The sequence below is a fragment of the Mixophyes fleayi genome, chromosome 3 (genome assembly GCF_038048845.1).
Source record: "Mixophyes fleayi isolate aMixFle1 chromosome 3, aMixFle1.hap1, whole genome shotgun sequence".
Classification (NCBI taxonomy): domain Eukaryota; kingdom Metazoa; phylum Chordata; class Amphibia; order Anura; family Limnodynastidae; genus Mixophyes; species Mixophyes fleayi.
Genome location: NC_134404.1, coordinates 326181959 through 326206600, shown reverse-complemented (window position 1 = coordinate 326206600; position 24642 = coordinate 326181959). Strand labels below are relative to the sequence as shown.

The 24642-nt window shown below is 40.2% G+C and overlaps 1 protein-coding gene across 1 annotated transcript; it reads left to right on the top strand.

Annotated features, from left to right (window-relative positions):
• Positions 1-3840: 3840 nt before the first annotated feature.
• On the top strand, positions 3841-24429 carry PRPH2 (peripherin 2). The gene is made up of 3 exons (XM_075204190.1): positions 3841-4701; positions 19762-20008; positions 22988-24429. The coding sequence occupies exons 1-3, from the start codon at positions 4121-4123 to the stop codon at positions 23204-23206; spliced, it is 1047 nt and encodes a 348-aa protein (XP_075060291.1). The 5' UTR covers positions 3841-4120; the 3' UTR covers positions 23207-24429.
• Positions 24430-24642: the final 213 nt, after the last annotated feature.

Below are 24642 nucleotides of genomic sequence, written 5' to 3'. Positions count from 1 at the left end.
CGGCTGCACAGTATGTGCAGGTCCGTCCAGTCGTGACAGGCAGGGACAGTGTGCTGCCCGGCTGCTCTGATTGTGTTTTTAAACACAGTCAGAGCAGCCGGGCAGCACACTGTCCCTGCCTGTCACGGCTGGACGGACCTGCACATACTGTGCAGCCGTCGGCAGCAAGTGTCTGCTAGGGTGGGTGGGGGGGCGATCGCCCCCCCCTGGATCCGCCACTGCATCTGCTACAATATAGAACAGTAGGTGGCAGCAGTACTCTACCTAATAGTACAGCATCTGCTACAATATAGAACAGTAGGTGGCAGCAGTACTCTACTTAATAGTACAGCATCTGCTACAATATAGAACAGTAGGCGGCAGCAGTACTCTACCTAATAGTACAGCATCTGCTACAATATAGAACAGTAGATGGCAGCAGTACTCTACCTAATACTACAGCATCTGCTACAATATAGAACAGTAGGTGGCAGCAATACTCTACCTAATAGTACAGCATCTGCTACAATATAAAACAGTAGGTGGCAGCAGTACAGCATCTGCTACAATATAGAACAGTAGGTGGCAGCAGTACTCTACCTAATAGTACAGCATCTGCTACAATATAGAACAGTAGGTGGCAGCAGTACTCTACCTAATAGTACAGCATCTGCTACAATATAGAACAGTAGGTGGCAGCAGCACTATATCTAAGGCTGGGAACACACTACAGAAAATTTCTCCCAATGCAAAATCTTTAACGATGTTACCAACAACTGAAAAAACACTAAACATATTTAAAACGATTTACCTTCAGATCTGTGATCTTCATCTTTCATAACCATTGGCTGAAAAGATTGCGACTGCACACTCCGTAAAGATCTATGGACACTGCCAGATGTGAGTGCATACACACTGCAGATTTGGAACGACATCTGTCCATCGTTGAACGAGATTTTTAATCCAGTTTAAAAATCAAACCAAAAGCTACAAAGTGCTTTGGAACTATAATCGGACATTGTTTGCAGCGTGCACACTAATGCGATATCGGGCTGAATGGTCGTTTATCATGTAATTGGTACGATAATTGGCTGTAGTGTAGTACCCAGCCTAAGCTTACATTAGAAAAATGTAATTCTTAATTCTCAAGGTGTTGAGGTTTTCATCCCACTGATATAGAAGATCACCAGACCTAAAATGTTATCTTTCCTGTCTTGGTATACAAGGATTTACAGATATTAAAGTAAATTATTTTCTCACATTTATTATAATTATATCTGCACCTGTCGAAACATAATAGGTACCTTTTGTAACTGCATTGAGCTAGGTTTACACACAATGTGTTCTGTTGGTCTTATTTAAATTGCAGATAATATATTGAATATAAATTGCAACTAATCTTTGAATATCTACTTTAATGAATACTACACATGAGTAAAGTTGTATATTAACACCTTATTCCAATTGAGAGTCTGCAGCCTTTGACATAAGTTGTTTCAATGCACAATATCCATTTCAATGTGTGTGTGAGTCTATGTAATATATTTATTTTTGGCGTTTTTTAAAATCCTTACCAAGTATACTGTTTCTGACAGTTGTAGGCTTAATTATATATATATAATCTCCCTCTCTTCCTCTCTCTCTTGTATTCTGTTACATTAACCTCTCAGTGGTGGATGGGGAATTTGGTATAATTATTTCTGGTAAAGTTAAATATTTGTATTGACACATTAGATGAATACGGCAGCTGTAAAAGTTACTTATACGTCTTGTAGCTAATCACACGTAGAATCTATGTCAGGTCATCGGCTTAACCAAGTTTAGCTTATGAGTGTCCTCGGCACAGGCATGTAACACCTCCACTGTTTGCATGCAATGTATTGTATCTTATCAAGCCTTGACCTGCACTTAAATTCTTCTACCTTGTCCCTTGTAATATCCAAGATTGTTGCAGCCAACAAATTCTCCTTTTGTCTGTTAAAAAATATTCTGCATGTTTATGTCATTGTATAGAGATCTGATCTATTTATTCTCACAGACAAGCAGTGGAAGAGTTGGGGTAAGGTGACAAATCCTTTTAGAATGTGGTGAGGAAGCTAACATTGTAATTCAAGAATACATTGAGATACTCTGGCTCAAAAACAGAAGTAAATGGGAACGTTGACATTGGAATCGCTATAATGTGACGGTGGAACAGTGTTCTCCAAGTGACTTGTATGTTAAGCTGAATGTTTCAGTGTAACCTCACTTTAAAACTGCAGTGTCCTGCATAGCAGATCCTGGTGTCTAAGTTGCTTGTGACCTTACCATTAGGCAGCATTTTCTAGTTATTAAGTACTACTATCTAGATATAATGACAATCTCAAAGCAATTTGAAGCTGGGAATCCTTACACAGGTTTAAAAGAACAATTTCAAGTGTTCTGTTATTGTCCAATAATCTGGAGTCATTTTCTAATGTAATTCATAACAAGACACCTTCCATCGGTTTCATGTTTTTTTCAAACCTAATTTTAATGTCCAATCACCTGTTTTGTAACAGTGTGCATAGAATGAGCACTTTATGATTACTTTTATATAGCACTGATCATTTTGTGCAGTTCAGAGAATATGTATCATTCTGGCCCATTGGAGGTAATATTCTAACACAAACACACACCATTTAACCTACTAGTATGTTTTTGGACTGGGAGGAAAACAGAAGTCCCTGAGTAAACCCACGCAAACACAGGGTGAACATCCAGCATTCCACACAGATAGGGCCCTGGTCGGAATTAAACTAATGACAATTAGCTAAAGCACCTACCACATTTTTAGGACAGTGTCCTGATTGGATTTCCCATAGGTCTACAAGCTTAGAATGCAGTCATGTGAGTTGCTATGACATCACTCACCTGCCCATATGAATGAATCCAACAATCCACAATGTGCATTCCTGCAAAGTTGTCAGTCACTGTCTGCTGGTTGAGTTAGAGCAGACCCTACCTCCAACATGCACAATGCTGCAGAGGAGTGAGAGCATTGTAGACATATTTAATTATAAACATTCCATTTATTATATGTACATTATTCATCTCAATAATACACAACCTTTGTTATTGTCAAATATTGGCTTTACTCCCCCTTTCATATTTACTGCACATAGTAACGGAGAGAACAAACTTAATGTTGCTTTGAAGCCTTTATTATGTGCCCCAAGAAATGCAGACAGGTTATTAACAGGTAAATATCCCTCTTATGATCAGCCAGAAATTCTAGTGGCGTTGTGTGCTGAATTATGTTAGCATACGCTGCCCTAGGATTTTACAAACTGCTATATGCTAATCCGTCAAACCTTGTACGCTGCGCTGATTCACCTTACTATTATATACCGTTGTCTGTCGTCGTAGAGGATGAGGTCTTACTAGGAGCAAAGGAAAAGGGAGAATTGCAATTCCAGTTGCACCCCTGATTCTCACCTTACAGTTTGACAACTTTGCAAATGAATAGACAGTTGTTGTCAGCGCTTATCCTTAACCCTGCATATCTGTGTGTATCTAGAAAAATAAAAACATGAGGTATTGGTTCATATTTTGATTAAAACATTAAGCCTGCATTCCAACGTCAAGGGCACCTTATTATATGCAGGTTTGCAAATGAGAATGGACAAGTACTTTTATTAATTTAGTATAACACGAATGATTACCAGTCTATAATGAACTTGTAAAAGGCATTATACTATGTGAAAGGAGTAATCCAGTAACCAACAAAACGAGGATTATAGTGCTGATTATCAGGTTGGCAGAGATTCTTACAAATGGGATGAAGGTGATTAGAGGTATTTAGATGACGTATGGCACTTGTAGGTTTAATCATCTGAAACTTTTAGCTCCTTCTCCTTCAGTGGGACCAGGCCACCAGATATAGGTGTAGCTGCTCTCTCCCAATTAACTTTGAATGATTAGTGCTATTATTAACACTTAGTAAAAAAAACAAAAACAAGCATTTTCTCCCTCCAGCTTTAAGCTACGATGGTAAACATGAAAGAACGACACTGCTCCCAGCCACTTCTGGGCTGACTGCTGGACTCAAAGTGAATTTCTTCATCCTGTTAAAAAATCTTTTGACGTTTCAAGCAGAACCCCCAATTTGAATACTGCTGAAATGGCGCTGATGACAGTTGTCTTTAACCAGAAGAAAAGAGTCAAATTAGCCCAGGGGTTATGGCTGATGAATTGGTTCTGTGTTTTAGCCGCCATCGTCCTATTCACCATGGGATTGTTCCTGAAAATAGAGCTCAGGAAGCGAAGCGAGGTGATGGATAACGCTGAAAGCCATTTTGTGCCCAATTCGCTCATTTTCATGGGTGCGCTGGCGTGTTCCCTTAACGTCTTTGCTGGTAAAATCTGTTACGATTCGCTGGATCCTGGTAAATTTGCCAAGTGGAAGCCGATGCTGAAACCATACCTGACCGTCTGTTTTCTGTTCAACATCTTCATTTTCTTCATTGCGGTGGTCTGTCTAGTTACCAGGGGGTCTCTGGAGAGCACCCTTGCTCTTGGGCTGAAGAACGGAATGCGTTACTACAAGGACACCGACACCCCCGGGAGGTGTTTTATGAAGAAGACCATAGATTTGCTGCAGATTGAGTTCAAATGCTGCGGAAACAATGGGTTCAGAGATTGGTTTGAGATCCAGTGGGTCAGCAACCGGTATCTGGATTTCAGCTCCAAGGAGGTCAAAGAGTGAGTAGAACCTACCTCCAATTCAATGTCCTCTGGGGGCAGCAGATTCTATGTCGGTAGTTAATACTTATAGTGGAACATTTGGGGAAACTAAGATAAAGTTGCTGTAACCTACAGCAACCAGTTAGACTCTCGTTTGTCTAGTATAGTTTAATGTCTGACTACTTGCTGTGAGTTAGAGCAACTTTTTGTGCAGTTACCTGTGTGGCAATGTCCTACATACAGTAGAGAATAGCAGTGTGTGCACATATTAAATCCATGCAGATATAACACTACTTGAATATTATGGGTAATGTAGAAAATGTGATTAGTGTTGTAGATTAGCCTGGTATCCATGGATATAGGATGTGTAGGGTAAGTTTCACTTAGTAAAGAACTTAGTCAATGACGGGATTATCTGAAGATTCCGGGCTAGTAATTTAACCCTTTCTATTCCGTCCTGAGGTTTTGTAAAAACTCAGGTTTCGGCACTGATGATTGGCCCAGTCCTTTCGGCTGCAGTTCATGTAGAGAAACGGTGAACTTCACACGTAAAATACCTTTGGCTGTATTTATTGTTGCTCATTATTCACGAGTGACAGGTCCTATGAGGTATTTGTCATTTCCACCAGTCTTTTCAGTGAATGCACCAAATACATTGGAAATGGCAGCGGATGTAAAATTGTCATCTGTTGGTAGAATCTGGGCGGCTCAGGGCACTCATTGCTGGGTACGTACTTGTTGAATGAATAGTTATATGCTAAAATTATACTTCAGTTTGCGGCCGACATTATGTAAATGGCATTCAGTGGGTAAGGATTGTGCATTTAGGGTTGGTTCCTGTGTATTAGAGGTTGCAGAGCATTTTTATCCCAACAAAAAGACTTGAATTACAGGCAATTGGATACAGTTGAAATCAGGCTATGGTCTATATTTGAGTGGGCCATTTGCTCCACATGGGACACTTTCTATAGGAAAGTATATTTCTAGGAGCACTTTCATCAATCAAATAAAAAGTGAAATATAATAAAGGCACTCCCAACCCTCATTATAAATGTAAGACGTCCATGAGCCTAAATAAAGTAGTATATTAGGAGGAAGATGGAAGAGTTACTATTAATGATGGGGTTGGTCCTACAGTGGTGGTAGGATGGGCTATGAAGTGACGTTTCTCCTCCACCATGTGCGTTTCCAGGCAGGTCCACAATACCGCAAAAGTAGCAGCAGATTTTCTGGAAAGCGAAATGTGGGCAAACTCCTATGTAAGCACAAGGTGACTAAATAAACACATGTGCAAAATTAAAACCTTTTTGTACCTGCATGTTTTTCACTTTATATAAACCTGTGTATAAACTGCATTCCCTCTATATGGTGATAATCAGTTGTGCTTTGTTGAGCATTGATTACAGAACAGTTGCAGAGTGGGCAGCACGGTGGCTCATTGGTTAGCACTTCTGCCTTACAGCACTGGGGTCATGAGTTCAATTCCCGACCATGGCCTTATCTGTGTGGAGTTTGTATGTTCTCCCCGTGTTTGCGTGGGTTTCCTCCGGGTGCTCCAGTTTCCTCCCACACTCCAAAAACATACCAGTAGGTTAATTGGCTGCTGTCAAAATTGACCCTAGTCTCTCTCTCTGTCTGTGTGTGTGTATGTTAGGAAATTTAGACTGTAAGCTCCAATGGAGCAGGGACTGATGTAAGTTAGTTATCTGTACAGCGCTGCGGAATCAGTGGCGCTATATAAATAAGTGTTGATGATGATGAGATGATTTAGTGCTGGATTCTTGCTATTAGCTGATATGGTAGGACCCTGGGAACCGTATTGGTTTGTTATCTATGTATCCCTTCAACATTTTAACTGGCCATGGAGTCCTTCAAGATGCCCTTTTGCTGACATTACTGCTATATGCTGAGAGGGAAACACAATTCACTATACAATGCAACAACTATTACAAAGCCAACGCATCTAAAAAGAAAATGTGGTGAAATTAATTGTACCTGATGCAAGACGGAAAATTTGGGAGGCAGCAAAGATATTTTCCATTTAAATGACAACGAAATAGGGATGAGAATGAAGGTAAGATGGACTATGGGATCCGCCATAAAGACATGATGTCCTACTGTATATATAAATTATATTTATATATATATATATATATATATATATATATATATATATATATATATATATATATGTGTATGTAATGTGTAATATAGTAGTATGTGTGTGTATGTGTATATATATATATATATATATATATATATATATTTATATTGACAATAACTTCTTATTGCCCTTATTTTTTATTCAAATTTAATTGTCCCTCTTTCATTCCCTCTTTTGTCTGATGTACAGATCATTTTTATGATCTATTGTATCTCACAGCTTTAACTTAAAAGCCTCCAAGCTGTATAAGTTTTTAGATTTATTCATTCGGTTTCTTGTGTGTAATAGTTTATGTTACTTTATATCAGAAAGTGTGTTGCAGAGTATCTAACGGTCCCTCTTTGGTCATTCAAATGCTGTGACTGTAATAATACACTACCAGTTATATAGTGTTACTGTACAATATAGGTAAATATATGATCAGGGCAGAGAACGTATTTTACCAGATGCTGCTTAAGGAGTGCTGTGTAAGCAGAAGCTGCGGAGTTATATATAGCGCCAAGCTGGCCGATTAGCTCGTTATTATCCATGTTGAAGGATTGGGGCCTACAGGATAAACCAGTAGGAAATACACAGCAGTGCACTGACCACCCACTGAGATAATATAGAGAGAGAGTTTTAACCCTTCGCTGTAGTATCGGCAGTTTGCCGGAATCGTTACACTGAGCGATCTGTTAATTACATTATAGCATCACCGTTACAGCCTCTTTCATGTGATATAGATAGCTGTGTGTCTCTGCTTGGTGCTGAGCTCAAGAAATGTTGACCTTTGCAGCCTATATTCTGTACACGTTGAGAAACAATATATAATTTTTGTTCATGTCCCATTACACCCACTGTCTGTATACAATCATCTGTTATTATTTATATTTAGTTATATATGGGAATGTGTTATTGGCAATATCAGCAAATTGTCTCAATATCATCCTATATCTGACCCCAACATGATCGCAATGCTTGAAAGTGATCCAATCGAAATCAATCAGATCATTTTCACACAAGTCTAAATCTCTGGTCGGCAGCTGTGCCCAGATTCTTCAGATCCTACAGTGCATGAAATCCAAGGGCCAAAAACCAGTTGGAACTCCTTAGACCCTTAGCTCAGGATCAGCAATGGAAGAGTATGGGGCTGTCATTTAAAAATAAGGGGCCTGATTCATTAAGGATCTTAACTTGAGAAACTTCTTATTTCAGTCTCCTGGACAAAACCATGTTACAATGCAAGGGGTGCAAATTAGTATTCTGTTTTGCACATAAGTTGAATACTGACTGTTTTTACATGTAGCACACAAATACTTGATAGCTTATTTGTACACTGACATTTAAAGTTGATATTTACAGATACAGAAGGGAATAAGGTGATGGGGTTAGGGTGTACAATGTCTATTTTAGTAAAAGAGTGGGCTTGTACAATCTGCATAAGATGTGCAGACAGATAATATTTGTGGAAGCAGGGGAGGCCCAATCCCCCATTTTTTGGATGTCTATAGAGGATTTTAACCCCAGACAAAGCGTGTGATAATGCTCTACAGCATGTAGGAGGAAGTTGAAGTCCCCAAGGTGGGAGATAATTGGAGAATGGATAAGAGTGTTGTCTGCATCTTGGTTGAGAAAGGGGGCATGTTCTAACAATATTTCAATGGTGGAGGCAATAGGACATGGAGAGACTGGATATAAGGAAGCAGTGCGAGGAGCCAAGTGTGACACCAAGACAGCGAGCTTGGTAAACCGAGGAAATTGTTGTGGTGTTGATAGTGAGGGAGATTTGAAGGGAGTTGGTGACTTGGGGTGGAGGATAAGATCTATTTTTGACATGCTGAGTTTTAGATGCCTTTGAGACATCCATGTGAAGATAACAGAGAGACAGTTGGTTACACACGATAGAGGTATTACAGGAATAGGTGTGTAACGTTGTCAGAGAGAGAATTCTGGATTGTACAGGGGATCAAGGGCACTACAGGGGTCGGTGTATAATGTCCGAGAGAGAGTTTTTATAGCTAGTATTTTACCAATCGGTATAATGTATCTTTGGCTTATGACTGACAAATGTAAGCTTCTTTATTCAAGCATGCAAGCAATCTGAAAAATAATTAATGCATTTACACAGTCTTATATAACTTTCTTGTTACTGGCAGATTTTAGTTACACACCCTGCTCAGACTCCCCCATACATTGTTTGACCTTGTAATGGTCCGCAGTACATCTGTTTTCTCTTGTAACTTGGTACAGTCAGGTACAGGAATGTGCCTTATCTCCCTCTTTGTTAGACACCAGTGTGAGCAGACTATTCCTTCTGTAAGCTATTAACTTGTATTAACTCTTAAAGAATAAGCATATATACATATATTTATTGTTTGACTGCACCCAAGTTCCATAAAATTAATAACAATCCTCCCTCTGAGGATTCCATCCTCACACAAATTAAGACCTAATTTATGGCAGAAGTGACAAGTGGATTTAATTATATGCTCTTACACACTAGGTATACTACAACTAAGGAGTGTTGGGAACAACAAACAACACAAATTGAAGGGTGTGTGAAATGGATGGAAAAAAATCATCTCTATAGAACTCCCTGTTGTATAGGCATAGTCTCTGTTGAGACTACTATTTGTCGACTAAATACCATGATCATAGCAGGTGTTTAATTACTTTTAACAATTCTCAAATATTTAGGGGGGTTATAGGTTAACCATTGCTGTATTTTAACCTTTAGATCCTGAAGATAAAAATTTGAAGAGCACAGGTAGAAACTTAACACATGCAAAAATGATTAGAAAAATAACCAGTCTCGTTATTATATATTGCAGAATAAGCTGGACAATCCTTTACCTAGGTATCCAAAGGGGTCCCATCCTTTACTTCCTATCTGCCTCATTTTTTTTCTTCAGCTTGTCTATCTCATCTATATGACCCTTTTATATCACTTTTGTGGTCCACTATATAGGTACCACTTTCCTGTCCTTTAAGAGCACAGGTTCCCCCCACCTATAGGCCAGAATATGGTTCAAAGACAATCTACTTTAAGAGCTCCTTTAGTCTCATTTATAATACATTCAGACACATTCCTAACTCAACCAAATTATCTGACACAAATTAAATACCTACTTGAGGTAGGAAAATATATTAAGAACTAGTAGTTGGACCCTTAGTGGGGACAAAATAGATACCGTATATACTCGAGTATAAGTCGACCCGAATATAAGCCGAGGCACCTAATTTTACCACCAAAAACAGGTAAAACTTGTTGACTCGAGTATAAGCCTAGGGTGGGAAATGCAGCAGCTACTGGTAATTTTTTTAGATGTATTCATTATTATATTTTTTATTTACATCTGTATATGCATTTTTATTGTACACATTTTTATAACGTGTGTTTTTCAGTTTAATGCTATTTTGTCATTTTGATGTATGCTTTCATTGTTGTGGAAAATAAAAATATGTATACACATAAAATACAAATAAATGATTAACTGTGTAAGTTGTGAAATTTTCAAATCTATTACTTGCAGTTTGGTGGGGTTGTCAGTTGTCAGGACTTGAGTTCCAGGGTCACTCTCACACGTTTTTGTTGTTGTAACGTGCTAGAGAGATTTCAGGCTCCAGATCCTGTAACTTCATCTTCCCCTGTCTATCCCCATTTTGAAGTTCTCCAGCACATTTGTGTTTCTCAGGGCGCCATACTCGTTGCTGCTGAAAATGAAGATCGCTCCGTGACAAAAAAAAAAAAAGAGAGAGAGAGTTTTTCAGCCTTTTACTTACCCCGCAGTGGAACGCATGTGCGTTCCACCAACAGGAAGTTCGGCATTTGGAACGCAAGTTTGCGTTCCAAATGCAAAACTTCCTGTCAGTAGAACTCACATGCGTTCCACTGCGGAACTAAACAGCTTAGGGACCGGACACCTAGAAGTTCACCCGTGTATAAGCCGAGGGGGCCTTTTTCAGCACACAAAAATGTGCTGAAAAACTCGGCTTATACACGAGTATATACGGTATATTTGTTAACCACATACCTTCTTACAGTGAGAGGCGTATAACCACATCAGGTTCTCCATAGTGTTTTTATACAGGGAGATGTTCAGAGGCCCCCTAGGAGTTGTTCTGATTGTTTGCAACACAAGAGGTAGGGCCTCAGGCCATTGTAGATCAGTCTCTTGGTAGACTTTGTAAAGATTAACTTTAATAGTGCCATTGTACCTTTCAACTTTGCCACTAGCCTGTGGGTAATATAGGGTATGGTGCGGTTGTTGTTTTACCCCTAAAAGATCACTCATATTTTTGACCACAAGTCCAGTAATGTGGGTGCCTTTATCAGAGGATATAACATGGAGTATACCATACCTGCATACAAATTCTTGCACTAATTCCTGTTATGCTAGCGGTCTGTGAGGCTATGGGTTAGACCTCTCCCTATCCTGAAAATAAATCTAAACATTATTATTATCATTTATTTGTTGGGCGCCACAAGGTTTCCGCAGCGCCGTACATAATACAAACAGTAGACCATACAGGGTTAAACAGTACAGAACAATAAACACAAAGTACCAATGTTTCAGAAACTCCGGGACAGACATATGGAGTAAGGACGGAGCAGAAGAACAGGTATGGAGACACGAGGGAAGAAGAGCCCTGCTCATACGAGCTTACATCCTAAGGGAGGATGGACAAATCAGACACGAGAGGGAGCGGTGGTGCCAGGGGAGAGAAAAAGGGACCAGTTGAGAGAGGGGAGAACGAGCAGAGTGGATGAGGGGTTAAGTGGATGGTTGGTAGGCTTTGAAGAACAGGTGAGTTTTAAGTGCTCGTTTGAAGGAGCACAGATTGGGAGCGAGACGGATGGAGCGAGGGAGGTCATTCCATTGCAGGGGGGCAGCTCGGGAGAAGTTTTGGATTCTGGAGTTGGAAGTGGTAATTAGAGTGGAAGAGAAATTAGGTAACTAGAGTGGAAGAGAAACATACCAGTATATACTTTAACATTCTCACCTTAGGACGTTGGATGAAGTCAGTCTGTATTACATGGAAGGGTCCCTAAGTAGGTGGGAGATGAGAAGGTTCTGTGTCCACTGGCCTGGCTGGATTGACCTCAAACAGATGTGCCAAACCTCACAATGTATAGAAGCAAAGGTATAGAATCCAGGGACATTCCGGTAGAATTTGATCAGACTTACCATGCCTGTCTTACCTACAAGGATTAATCCGTGTGACAGTTCAGCCAGTGAAGGTAGCAGGGACTGGCCACAATGCTTGAGCATCAGTGATACATTCCCCATCCTTCCATTGGGAGACTTCCTGTTGAGAACAAGCTGACTGTATAGATATTAAAGACTGTTCATCTGGCATGATAACAACATTCAGTATTACAGGGACATCAACATCTTTTTCAGCTGTTGCCTTTGCAGCTGCATCTGCTCTGCAATTTCCTTTCGGCACCGATGAGTGTGCTTGACATTTAATCACTGCTATTTATATGGCAGCAACAAGATTTCAAAGATGCTTTTTATTTAATTTTTTTTATATGCTGTAATGATACTAGCTTCAGTATGTCTGTGGCCACTACCATTTAACATGCAATGTCAGGTCTTTTGCTCTACTATTTGTAAGCATTCATGTGGTTAGTTGTTTGGTTGGTTGTCTATTCTCTCTCCTCCCTCTGATACTATCCAGTATCATTGATGGGCATTAGTGTGGTGAGGATTCAGTACATTACATTTCTGTTAAATGACAACACTGTTTTCAGCTGTCAACCTACTGCCCCCCTTTCTCTCTCTCTTAAGTGTCAGATGGGCGTGTTGACAAGCGTCCTAGGTGACAATAGGGGAGGCAGAGTTAACTATTTCACAGTGGGTGTAGTAGAGGAGTGGTCAGCAGACACAGATGTACATGAAAAATGCATGTCAGAACTTCTTTTGATATGATGGAAGCTAGAGGTAAGAAAAAATTACAGGAGTGCTCTCAGGGAAGATATTCTACACTGTATAATACCCTCCACCATCGCGCACACACACACATAAATAATACAGCAGGATCTAATGTGACAGATAAAGTATTATACACATGTATTTAGGCTTTACATCCGTCTGAATTCAGCTAGGCACGGATCTCAAGACACGTGTGCTTTTGAAATCGGGGGCAGGTCTGCTGCGCTCTACTACACCAAAATACATGTGGATTATAAATTCGCAAAAGAATGCACAGGAAAATGGGAAAAAAAAAAATCTTGCATTATTGTTACCTGATAATAAATGCATTAATGTTAAAACAGTTCAAAACATTTTTTTTGCAATTAAATACATTTATTAGAATGTTGTTAATGTCTACTGACCAAAAAATACATTTTTACACATGTTATAGCATGCATACAATGCATGCATGCATGCATACATGCATGTCCTTTCCCACCCAGTTTACTTCCCGAAATTGTAGGCTGTAGTTAGTGTCCTTTGCGTTTGCAGGCGCACACAACAGGGCTGCGTTCACGGACATTTCTCCTCATTCTGAGCATGCGCAGAGTGATTTTGCATATGATACACTCAGATACATGCTTTGATGAATCAGGTCCAGTGTGTCTGCAAGGCATCATCATCATTGCCGATTTGTTTTGTGAGACACTGTGTGTTTACGTTGCTTTTATAATATAAATTACTAAATAATGCACGCACTTTATTACATTTGATTACCTTGCCGGGGGTAGCACGGTGGCTAAGTGGTTAGCACTTCTGCCTCAAAGCGCTGGGGTCATGAGTTAAATTCCAATTTAATTTAAGACCATGGCCTTATCTGTGAGGAGTTTGTATGTTCTCCCCATGTTTGCGTGGGTTTCCTCCGGGTGCTCCGGTTTCCTCCCACACTGCAAAAACATACTAGTAGGTTAATTGACGTGTGTGTGTGTGTGTGTGTGTGTGTGTGTGTGTGTATGTGTGTATATATATATATATGTGTGTGTGTGTGTATATGTATATGTATATATATATATATATATATATATATATATATATATATATATATGTTAGGGAATTTAGACTGTAAGCTCCATTGGGGCAGGGACTGATGCGATTGAGTTCTCTGTACAGCGCTGCGGAATTAGTGGCGCTATATAAATAAATGATGATGAATGGAATACATGTAATACATCTCTACATTTTATTATATATTTATTTATAGGGCAGTACAACAACCCACAGCCATGGCAATTGCCAAACACGCTGACAGCCTGCCCACCCTGATAAAATATTCGTAATTTTAGGCAGGGGGCGCTAAAAATGCCAGCACAATATAGTGGGAAAAATACATATACAACATGACACAAGGACATGCAAGGTAGACAAATAGAACTGGATAGAAGTTAGGGAGAATTTATAATCAAGTGAACATGTAACTAAATTAATTAATTAATCTTGTTTATTTGTCAGCATTACAAAATAGGGTGGTATCGAATTATCTATGTTACAAAAATGATATATCAAGTTAATGTTTTATACGAAGGTCCTCCCAGCGCACATGGTGCACGCGCCCCTTTTAAATCGGAAAGCGCGTTTCCATGTGCGGAGAAGTGGAAGGACTTTAGGTGGTGCACTGTAAACCTCACACACTTGTAACCTTCCTAATGTAGTCCGAGCCAGCCCCGGATTTCTAGCACTAGCATTGGTTGAGGAGGTGGATAAGCTGCCCATTTTATTTATTTTTTTACACAGGGAACTGTACATTGGGTCTGTTTCAATGGTCAAAGTGGGGTGTATATGGTGATACGCCATACCGCCACTTCTTCTCCTGCCTTGTAAAACTATCAAATTCCATTCACTTCCATTCCCATTACATTTTTCATACCGCCACTTCTAAGTTTCCACTTCGACACTGGTCTGTTTTATTACAGATGGTCCATGTGCAGAAGTCCCATTACAAGTACAGACATTCGTCAGAGAAGTGCATTTTTGTAGTTCCTAAGTCCACTGCATTTTGGAACATGTCAATCAAGCAGGACCAGATTCAAACAGTTCCCGGCTTTTATATCCCCCACACAACATTCTAACACAATACAGTGTTCAGTGTGGGCAACAACATGCTGGCATATAGGAAACCTTGGGGTTGGCATCACAAGTGGTTCTCACTGGAGAAGAGCCTACAGGCCTCATGTAGAATTGGACACATTTTATGTCCAAAAAGCAGTTGTAAAATGCATCCTAAAAAATGATACAGTTATGTGTGTATGCTGAGCTACATGTATGATACGATTTAAGTGTAAAATCATGCAGTAGAGACACCAGTTCTCTCACTCAAACTCAATCTTTCAAATGCAAACCCGCCAACGATGTTACTACCTGACATTTGTATTTCTGTTGACAATAAATCCTACCCCACAAGCTCGCTGCCTAGGTGTGATCCTTGATTCAGAACTATACTTTGTTCCCAATTTCCATTCTATAGCTAAATCACGTTACATAGATCTAAAAACCATTTCCAGAATACGCACATATCTCACAAAAGACACTGCAAATACTTTAATTCATGCACTCATCATCTCCCGCATTGACTATTGCAATTCCATCCTTAATGGTCTTCCCCTAAACAGACTCAAACCCCTATGATCTATTTTGCATGTAGCGGCTAGATTGTTTTTCTTTCCATTGCTAACCAACTCTGTCAGTCTCTACATTGGTTGCCTGTTTTTTAGCGAATCCAATGTAAAATACTTCAACTAACATACAAGGCCATCTCCGTCTCTCATCCACTTTCATTATATGCTCCTATTCCCAGTTACAGGACTTTTTTCGGGCTGCACCCACTTCATTGAATTCCTTCCCTCATACCACAAGACTTTCCTTCGGTCTTCAAACCTTCAAGCCCTCTCTGAAAACCTACCTCTTCAGGCAAGCTTATAAAATTCCTCAACCACCATATTAACCTCCCTAGGTTACACTATTACCGCCCTCTACACGGTGCACACAAGACAACAAATCTCTGTACACCTGATCAACATTTCTGTGTGACTGAATTATATAGATCATTAAGTACTTTTTACCTTTGGAATCTGGCTGGACCAATATGCAATATGTAGTACTTATCCTCGTGTATCAAACTCCTAATAGATTGTAAGCTATGCACCATTACCTTCATACCTCTCTGTCTGTATTACTCAGTATTGTTTCATTACTGTGTTTGTTCCTCATTGTTAATCCCTATGGAATATGCTGGTGCTATATAAATAAATGTTGATGGTGATGATGATTAGCGTTTTAATGTTGAATGTAAAGAAAAAAGAAGAAAATAAATAGAAATGGTGTGCCCCCAATCCCCCCACCCAAAGTGATGTAAGCACTGTAGTCATGTTTTATCATAAACACTTTGATCATAAATGACTTTTTCACATTGGTAATCCTCCTACTCAACACACATTAGTGTATAAAGCTGGAAAAAGGGAATATTAATGTGCAGTTGTTGAATGCAGAATTATCACTGGCAAATCATACCGCCGGCAGTGTTATCACTGGCAAATCATACCGCCGGCAGGGTTATCACTGGCAAATCATACCGCCAGCAGGGTTATCACTGTCAAATCATACCGCCGGCAGGGTTATCACTTTCAAATCATACCGCCGGCAGGGTTATCACTGGGAAATCATACCGCCGGCAGGGTTATCACTGTCAAATCATACCGCCGGCAGGGTTATCTCTGTCAAATTATACCGCCGGCAGGGTTATCACTGGGAAATCATACCGCCGGCAGGGTTATCACTGGCAAATCAAAACGCCGGCAGGGTTATCACTGGCAAATCAAACCGCCGGCAGGGTTATCACTGGCAAATCAAAACGCTGGCAGGGTTTTCAATGGCAAATCGAAACACCGGCAGGGTTTTCACTGGGAAATCATAACGCCGGCAGGGTTATCACTGGGAAATCATACCGCCGGCAGGGTTATCACTGGGAAATCATACCGCCGGCAGGGTTATCACTGGGAAATCATACCGCCGGCAGGGTTATCACTGGGAAATCATACCGCCGGCAGGGCTATCACTGGCCGTAACCATTTGATGTTTAAGGTGAAATGAAGAAAAGCCGTCTTACCAATGTCCATAAATGTTCCCACAATCACTGTAAATATTAGTTTCTAGCTGAACCCAGATGTCACAGTTCTACACACAAGAGGACAGAGTCCTAACCCTGATTATCCTGCTGGATGATAATAACTTCCTACCTCTCCATATCCCCTATAACAGGCTTCTCCTATAACCATGTTGGAGGTGCTTACATTGCCCCAGTATCAGTGCTTCACACGCAGGTGACAAGTTATCAGCCTTCCACTGCTCATCTGATAATATTAGCTGATGTTGATAAGGATATGACTTTAACGCATTGACTTGTACATGCCGTCTTGCAACATTTACAAAATCCATTTTTTCCTGTTTCTAGCCTCCTTCTATGGTTTTCAGCCATGACCTTATATCATCAGGCAGAGCTGATTTTGTTATCCTGGGATATGAAACAGATCTATGCATTGAATACAGCGGAAGGTGGAAAACCGCTTTAAGGCGATTTCAGAAACAAATCTTGGAATATTTCTTTCCCCAAACTTCTGATACAGACATTCATGATGGGGGGGGGGGGGGGGGAGAATTTGCATAATTTTGATGCTCCTCTTTATTGTTAAAGGGAACATGAATTTGGGTTGATTTGATCTAATGTTTCAGCAAATCACATGGGCAAAAGTTGGCCTACAAAGATCCCCCGATCATCGACTTATTTGTTATTACTAAATTAAGAATATTTTGCAAACGTTATAATATAGTTTTTTGCGGCCTTATAGTTGAAGAACAACATTAGATTTATCACGTTATATGCTGAATTAAGGATTAACTCTTTCTTAGCCCTGCAACATTGTTGCAACAATGTAAAAACATGAATGCGAGAGGTTAGACTGGGTTTGTGTAAACACATTCTTTCCCTCGCAGTGGATTTGGCCTATTGGAAAGCAAGTGTGGTTAATTTGGGATCGTTGCCAGGCCTCGGGCGGACTGTGAGGGGCACTTATTTTGTCTCAATTTTGTTTTTTAAAACGTCAAGAGGTATGGAGTCTATATTGTTCAGGTAAAGAAAGTTTACATTATTATTTTTATTCTTTCACAAACAGTTGTGTGATGTTCTCCCTCAGCCTTAACGGCTGTTACTTTTCATTGTGCAGCAAACAATAGGTACCTGTATTATACTTATTAAACTTTCAGAGGTCTATTTACTAAGCTGTGATGAGCCAAACATTTGGAGAAACCAGTAAAAAGCTAATCTGGATATTACCTTACTTTTTCAAAGGGACTCCATCGCCGCAGGAGAAGCCTCTCTGCGTTCAGCACCATGTCCCATCGCTGTGGGCGGCTTTAACTCCACATACGCAGTAGCCTCTCAGTTCGGATCTTCCATCGTCGGCATCGTTAGTCTGCCGGTGAGGGAGGTTTTAGTTAGTTGGGGAGGGGGGTTCACCAGGACTTGCCTATGAGCCCTGGCTTCATAAATACCAGCAACAGTACATTTTGTATCAATGTAAAATGATTCTTCCTGCCGCCCACTGCCCAGCAGTGATAAATAGACCCCTTAGTATTGTTCACGATACAGGAACGAAAATGTTGGAACACTTTGCCGAGCCCGTACCTTAGACATATTTGTATATCTCTGGCAGAATAATGCCCCTTGGTGGTCTTTTGAGCAGTTGTAGGTATTGCTAGTGAGAATTAATGAGTTCATTAATGTTTTGTAATGTAAAGTTATATTTAAAATTAACTGGATTTTAAATAGTTGTAAGAGGCACAATTTAATTTATTGTTTGGGTGCCCGTGAAGTCTTTATAAAACGCAAATAGAGAGCATTATGGTTAAAGACCTGAGTGATTTCTGCTGATTCCAACACAATTGATCATTTCTAGAAGAGAGAATTACAGCCCATTTCAAGGTGTTTTGGCACCCTAGTCATAGGCAAACCAAGGAGGGGTTTCCTAGTGCCTGTAAACCCCCTCCGTCCGGGTATACTGAATGCTTGAGGTGGCTGGACCCTGCCCCGGGATCAGCCGCTTTGAACATTTTCTGTTTCTGTCTGCACTGTTCACAGCCATCTCTCCCCAACAAGTATTGAAAGCAGCAAGAACAGGTAGGAGAGAGCAGGACAGTCTGTCAACTGGTCTGACACACTCAGTCAGGACTTTGTCCTGATTATAGGGACAGTTGGGAGGTATGTCCCGCTTCACACGGCTCTGCTCGAAAAGGGAGAGCTGTGTGCCCCTAACAGTAGTGCATGCAGCATTGCCCATGTATATGATGGGGATAGGAAGAGTTGAAGAGCAGCCAAGCAGTCTAAAATTATAGCCACGCCCTGAAGCATGCTGGCCACGCCCACTGGTGGTGTGGCATGGAAACCCCTCTCTGCAAATCCTGCGTTTGCCCCTGCTAGTCAATAAGGCTCCATATATTACATTTCCCCTGCCAGTGTTGATCACAATCTCTACTCGGTCTAACATGTAGCTGGTTGGTATAGATTTTCATATAGACATATCACATTCAGCAACTCTTAAGCAATCCTTATCCACATAGCCATGTCCCCTTACAAGTTCCAATCCCTAAACATTGCCATGGTTGACTTGTGAAAAATGAAGGCCTGCAAGGTAAAATGCTAACTGAGTTACTGCTCTGTTCCAAATATGTAGGACCATCGGAATAGGATTTTGTAGTGAGAACATTTTATTCTTTAGATTAATGCCTTCCATTATGCTGTCACCCCACCAGCCTGTCGCAAGATACACCTGTCTCAGTTCTCCTAATTATAGGCCCTATTCATGTGCAGTATGTATGTCTGCAGTACTATCAATAGTTATAGGAAAGTACAGTATTGTGTTACACTCTGTCACTCATTTCTCCTTCCTCTGTGTGTTTTCCATACAGCCGGATTAAAAGTAACGTTGATGGCAAATACTTGATTGACGGTGTTCCGTTTAGCTGCTGTAACCCCAGCTCCCCCCGGCCGTGCATCCAGCTGCAGGTGACCAATAACTCCGCCCACTACAGCTACGACCACCAGACAGAGGAGCTGAACCTGTGGAACAGGGGGTGTAAAGAGGCTCTGCTCAACTATTACACCAGCATGATGAGCTCCATGGGGGCCCTGGTGCTATTCATCTGGATCTTGGAGGTAAGAGAAGATGCAGAGAAGCTACCATGTGCCTCTTAAACTGTCTGTCACTAGCAATGAATGGTTTAAAGTGTTGGCTAATTACTTAGTGCTACATGTCTTGTCTTGTTTTCTAAGTGTAGTTCTTATCCTGTATATGGTGCTATTTAATGTTCAATAGACCTGTGCTTTGTAATTCCACAACAATGAAGAGCCACAGGCATTGATAATAGTAAAGTGTGACTGACTGAAGGGCCACTTACCTTTCAGCTTGTATTCTGCCCTGTCTGCTTCTTCTCTGTAGCTTCTCCGGAGCAGTGCAAGGGAGCGGAGTACATCCACGTGGGAAGCTTGCATTTGCTTTACAAAGTAAATATACTATGTAATCACAAGTGTGATATTTTAAGGGCTTTCATTATACAAAAAAAAATACCCTTGTCACAAGAACTGTATTTTCGAGAAATATTTATAGAGCATTTGTGTTTTTATAGCAACATAATTTTAATACTAATCTAAACTAACATTATCAAAATAATCAGGCGGCTTCATAAATTTTATTTCTGTTAATAGCAATAGAGATCCACGAAAAGCCCTTTAAGACTATATGTAAGATTTTTTTTTATCAGCTATATAAAAATCCCTTACCACCACAATTTATTAAAACACAATACCGGTAGGGCATCTCAGCAATACTGATCTGCCTCAGAGCGCTAAGTGCCTTACTGCTTCGTCAGTCCAGTTTTTAGAGATGTGTGAGCCGGTTTACAATTTGGGCTTCCGATTCCGTTAAAATGGATTTGTTTTATTTTCTTTCAAGTTTAAAAATAGATAAGTTTTTTAAAAATATTTAAAAACTTAATTTAAAAATGATTTGATCAAAGAATAAATCATTTTTTTGTAAAATAATTTCAATTGTGCTGCTGTACAAGTAATACTTTTTAAATTCCCACGGGGAAGCCATCGATGGCAAAAATCGGGAGAATCTTACTGCCGCCATGGTTATCGCTGGTGGGCACACATTTGATGTATAGTGCAAAACAAAAAGAAAATCACAAGCCATCTTCAGTTTGAGTTATGTGGCGCTGGACACGGTTTGCTTTCGTTCGTCCATGTCGCTTCTTATTGGCAACCACTATGATTCCATCGACCTCATCCTCGATCGCCAAAACCAGGGCACCACACAGCTCCCCCTAGAACGCCAAATCTGGGGCTCCACTCAGAATGAGTACTTTAAAAAAAAAATAATAAAAAAATGCAAACAATGAAAGGTTGTGGGTCCACTGGGGGCCATAGGCGGGAGCCTAGGTAGCCTAACGAGTTACCTGGTCCTTACTGCAGCTAAGGAAATATTCTTCATATTCATGTAGAGGTTAATTCTAGAATGCCACTGTTCCATGGTTTGGGGGGAGGGGATCTCCATCTAGTGGGGAGAACTACTTTGGTAGCATTATTTAGATGTTTCAGATTTCTTGTATCTAGATAAAGGTTATTGCTCAAATTAAGGATCCAGAACTCAGGGTCACTCGGTGTCTTGTCTTCTGTTATGTATTTGGAGACTTGTATGACTTTTTGCCAGTAAAGGGCAATTTTGGGGCATCCCCACCATATGTGGACACCAGTCTCTGAGCTGAGTTACATCTCCAGCAGGTATCAGCAGACCCTGGAAGCATTGTACTTATTAAGCTCTTTAATATACATATTATCCTGCAACTTTACATTCTGCCTCTGGAATCGAGACGCAACAGAGCTGCACTAAGTGCATAGGAACGTTTTTGACTAAAGGTCTGTCCCCATTTTGCTATCTAAATCTCTTTTCCTACGATTTGACATATCTGGGCAATTTATCAGAATGACTCGCAATGAGAGACTTATATAACATAGGAATTTGTTGTCTTGGCTGCAACCCAGTCCAATTCCAGTTTTTATGTTCATCTGCCTAAATACTTTGTCAAACACTTTTTGGATTTTTGGTCCCCAGCAGAAATATGTAGCTCTGCAAAAGTCCAAATTTGACCTTAAAGTCCTGCATACTATAACATTTTGATCACCCCCTTTAATTAAATACAGCATTTCATTTTTTTCTCCTAAAATACTCCACATTGGAGTCACTTATATAACTCATGAATAAATGTGGATACACCGCAGCTACCTTCACTACTTTGCAGTTTTACAGAACTGCTTAAACACATTGCCATTTTGGTCTGTCTTGCTTTAAAGGACAAGACCACTTCTATGGACTGTTTTTTAGGGCTTCCATGTGCTACTATAACCCCTGTCCTATCTCAAATCTTTAGCTAGATACACTATCGCGTACAGTTTATCTAGCCCTTACCTCTCCAGCAGCTTTTCGGTGGCCCGGCCCCACTGCCATCGTCATAGCTCAAACTTAATGACACCAGGTTTGTGATAAGTACCAGGAATATCATTTTACACTAATGTGTTCAACAGCTAACGATGGCAATATGACGTTGTTGCTGTTGGGGAGGACTGTGCCGAGGGGGCAGGAAAAGCTGCAGGAAAGAATGAATTTTAGATTTCACCATAAAACCGAACAGCACTAAAACATAATATATGAGGCTGTTAGCATAGTAGAAATGTAGGAGCTAGGAAATGGGTTTAATCCAGTAGTTCCCAAATGGTGTGCCGTGTCGATCTCACAGAGGTGCCATGGCCAGGGCCGGTGGTAAGCAAAGCAGGGGACTACTTGGTAATTATTTTGGCTTAGGGGTGCCTTGAAAAAAATTAGGGAGACCATAAGGGTGTCTCGATCTGAAAAAGTTTGGGATCTAAGGTGTAATCAATTTAGATCTATACATAATACATAAAGGGGGAGGGGTGGGTTGGAAGGAAGGCTGGACAATGAGATTTGGGTGAAAAGTGGAACTCTCTCACCAAAAGAGGAACAGTTTTGAGGGAGTTATGTAGTTGACTTCTAATAGCATTCCCAGTTCACACCTATACATTTTAATATTAATATTTGTTGTCCAATACTTTGTACAGATGACCGTCATGATCGGGCTGCGGTACTTGCAAACCTGTCTGGAGAACATAGCTAACCCTGAAGATCCGGAGTGCGAGAGCCAGGGCTGGCTGCTACAGAAGAGCGTGAAAGAGACAGTCACCTCTTTCTGGGAGTTCCTGAAGAGTCTGGGTAAGGCCAACCAGGTGGAGAGCGGAGACGGAGAGGACAAGGCCACGGCGGTCACCACAGTCAGCTGAATATCAGGACTAACATGGAATTCATCATAAAGTCGTCTTCTCAAATGTGAATATCTCTTTGCAGACAAGATGAGCAAACACAAAATTTCCTTTTGTCTTGCGACAGTGAATGCTGCATTTTCTATACTTACACTAAACGACCTGCACTCACATTAATCAGGGACTTTGCTACCAAACACATAACTTACATTCACTTATCTGCAATTTATTGTCATCAAACCAACCCACAATATGTAAGGTACACACACTTATTAACTGCAATCTGCACATTTAATTTCTAAAAAAAAATAAAAAATAAAAAATGGGTGGGCTGGACTAGTGTTAATTGAACCTCATCCCTTTAAATCGATACACAAACATAGTATGGGTAATAAGGAATTTCATATTAATACACTTTTATACCAGACTGTATTAAATTGCATTCTGAGAAAGGCTTCAGATATATTATACAGTATTTATCTACAGCTATAGAATGGGCTGTTTGAGAGACCTTCTGATGATAACTGACCTGTTTCAGCATATACTAAGGAAGCCTCGTCATTCTGGCTGGTAGGAATGTAAATGAATAGCTGGTTGATCTAGTAATGATTTAAGTTTATATTGACTACCCTCAAAATCAGGCTCAATGTACAAAGTAGAGGTGCTCAAGTTTAAGCTGAACCTACAAGGTGGTTTGTACTTACTATTTATTAGCAATCTTAACATGCATCAACCAATAAAAACTATTTTTAAGCGGCGTGCAATCTGCTAAAGCTTCCAACAATGCTTGAAACCCGATGGGAACAGACCAGAGATGGGCGATTCCTATTGACGTACAAAGACTTATGGGTAATAAGAAGGTGCAAATAAAAGGTTCAATTTGGGTGAAAACTGCTCAATGTGACTTTGCTTCCAGCTGTCATTTTGTCACACAAGATTTACACAAAATAGAGTACCTTTAAAATAAGAATATTTTTAATTGACCAACAAGCTGGTATTTGTATAGTTATTATTTTCTGGCTGTGTTACCTGTAAGTTGAAATCTGCATGCATATAATTATTAGAATGACAAGCGTCATGTATTAACTTTTTATGTGACTATTTGAAACTACTGTACCTACATTTTTCATCAAATGTAAATATAACGTGTTCACCGGAAGTTTTACATGGCCGCAGCCTTCCTGGATTTTTAGTGACGCAAATAAAACAAATAACAGTGATAAATAGAACTGGATGCAACTCAACGTAACTTGTGCTGTATTTGTATTCCATGCACCCCCTAGTGGTTGCTGCACTGAATCACATCAATAACATGTTACATTTAAATTTTATGGTGTTGAAAGGATCATTTCTTTCTGTCTTCCCAAATGATCATCCAAACTGTAAATTGTTTCTCATCCTCCAACGCGTTTCAAACATATAGAGCGGTCTTGGTCAAGATGGATCCACATTCATGT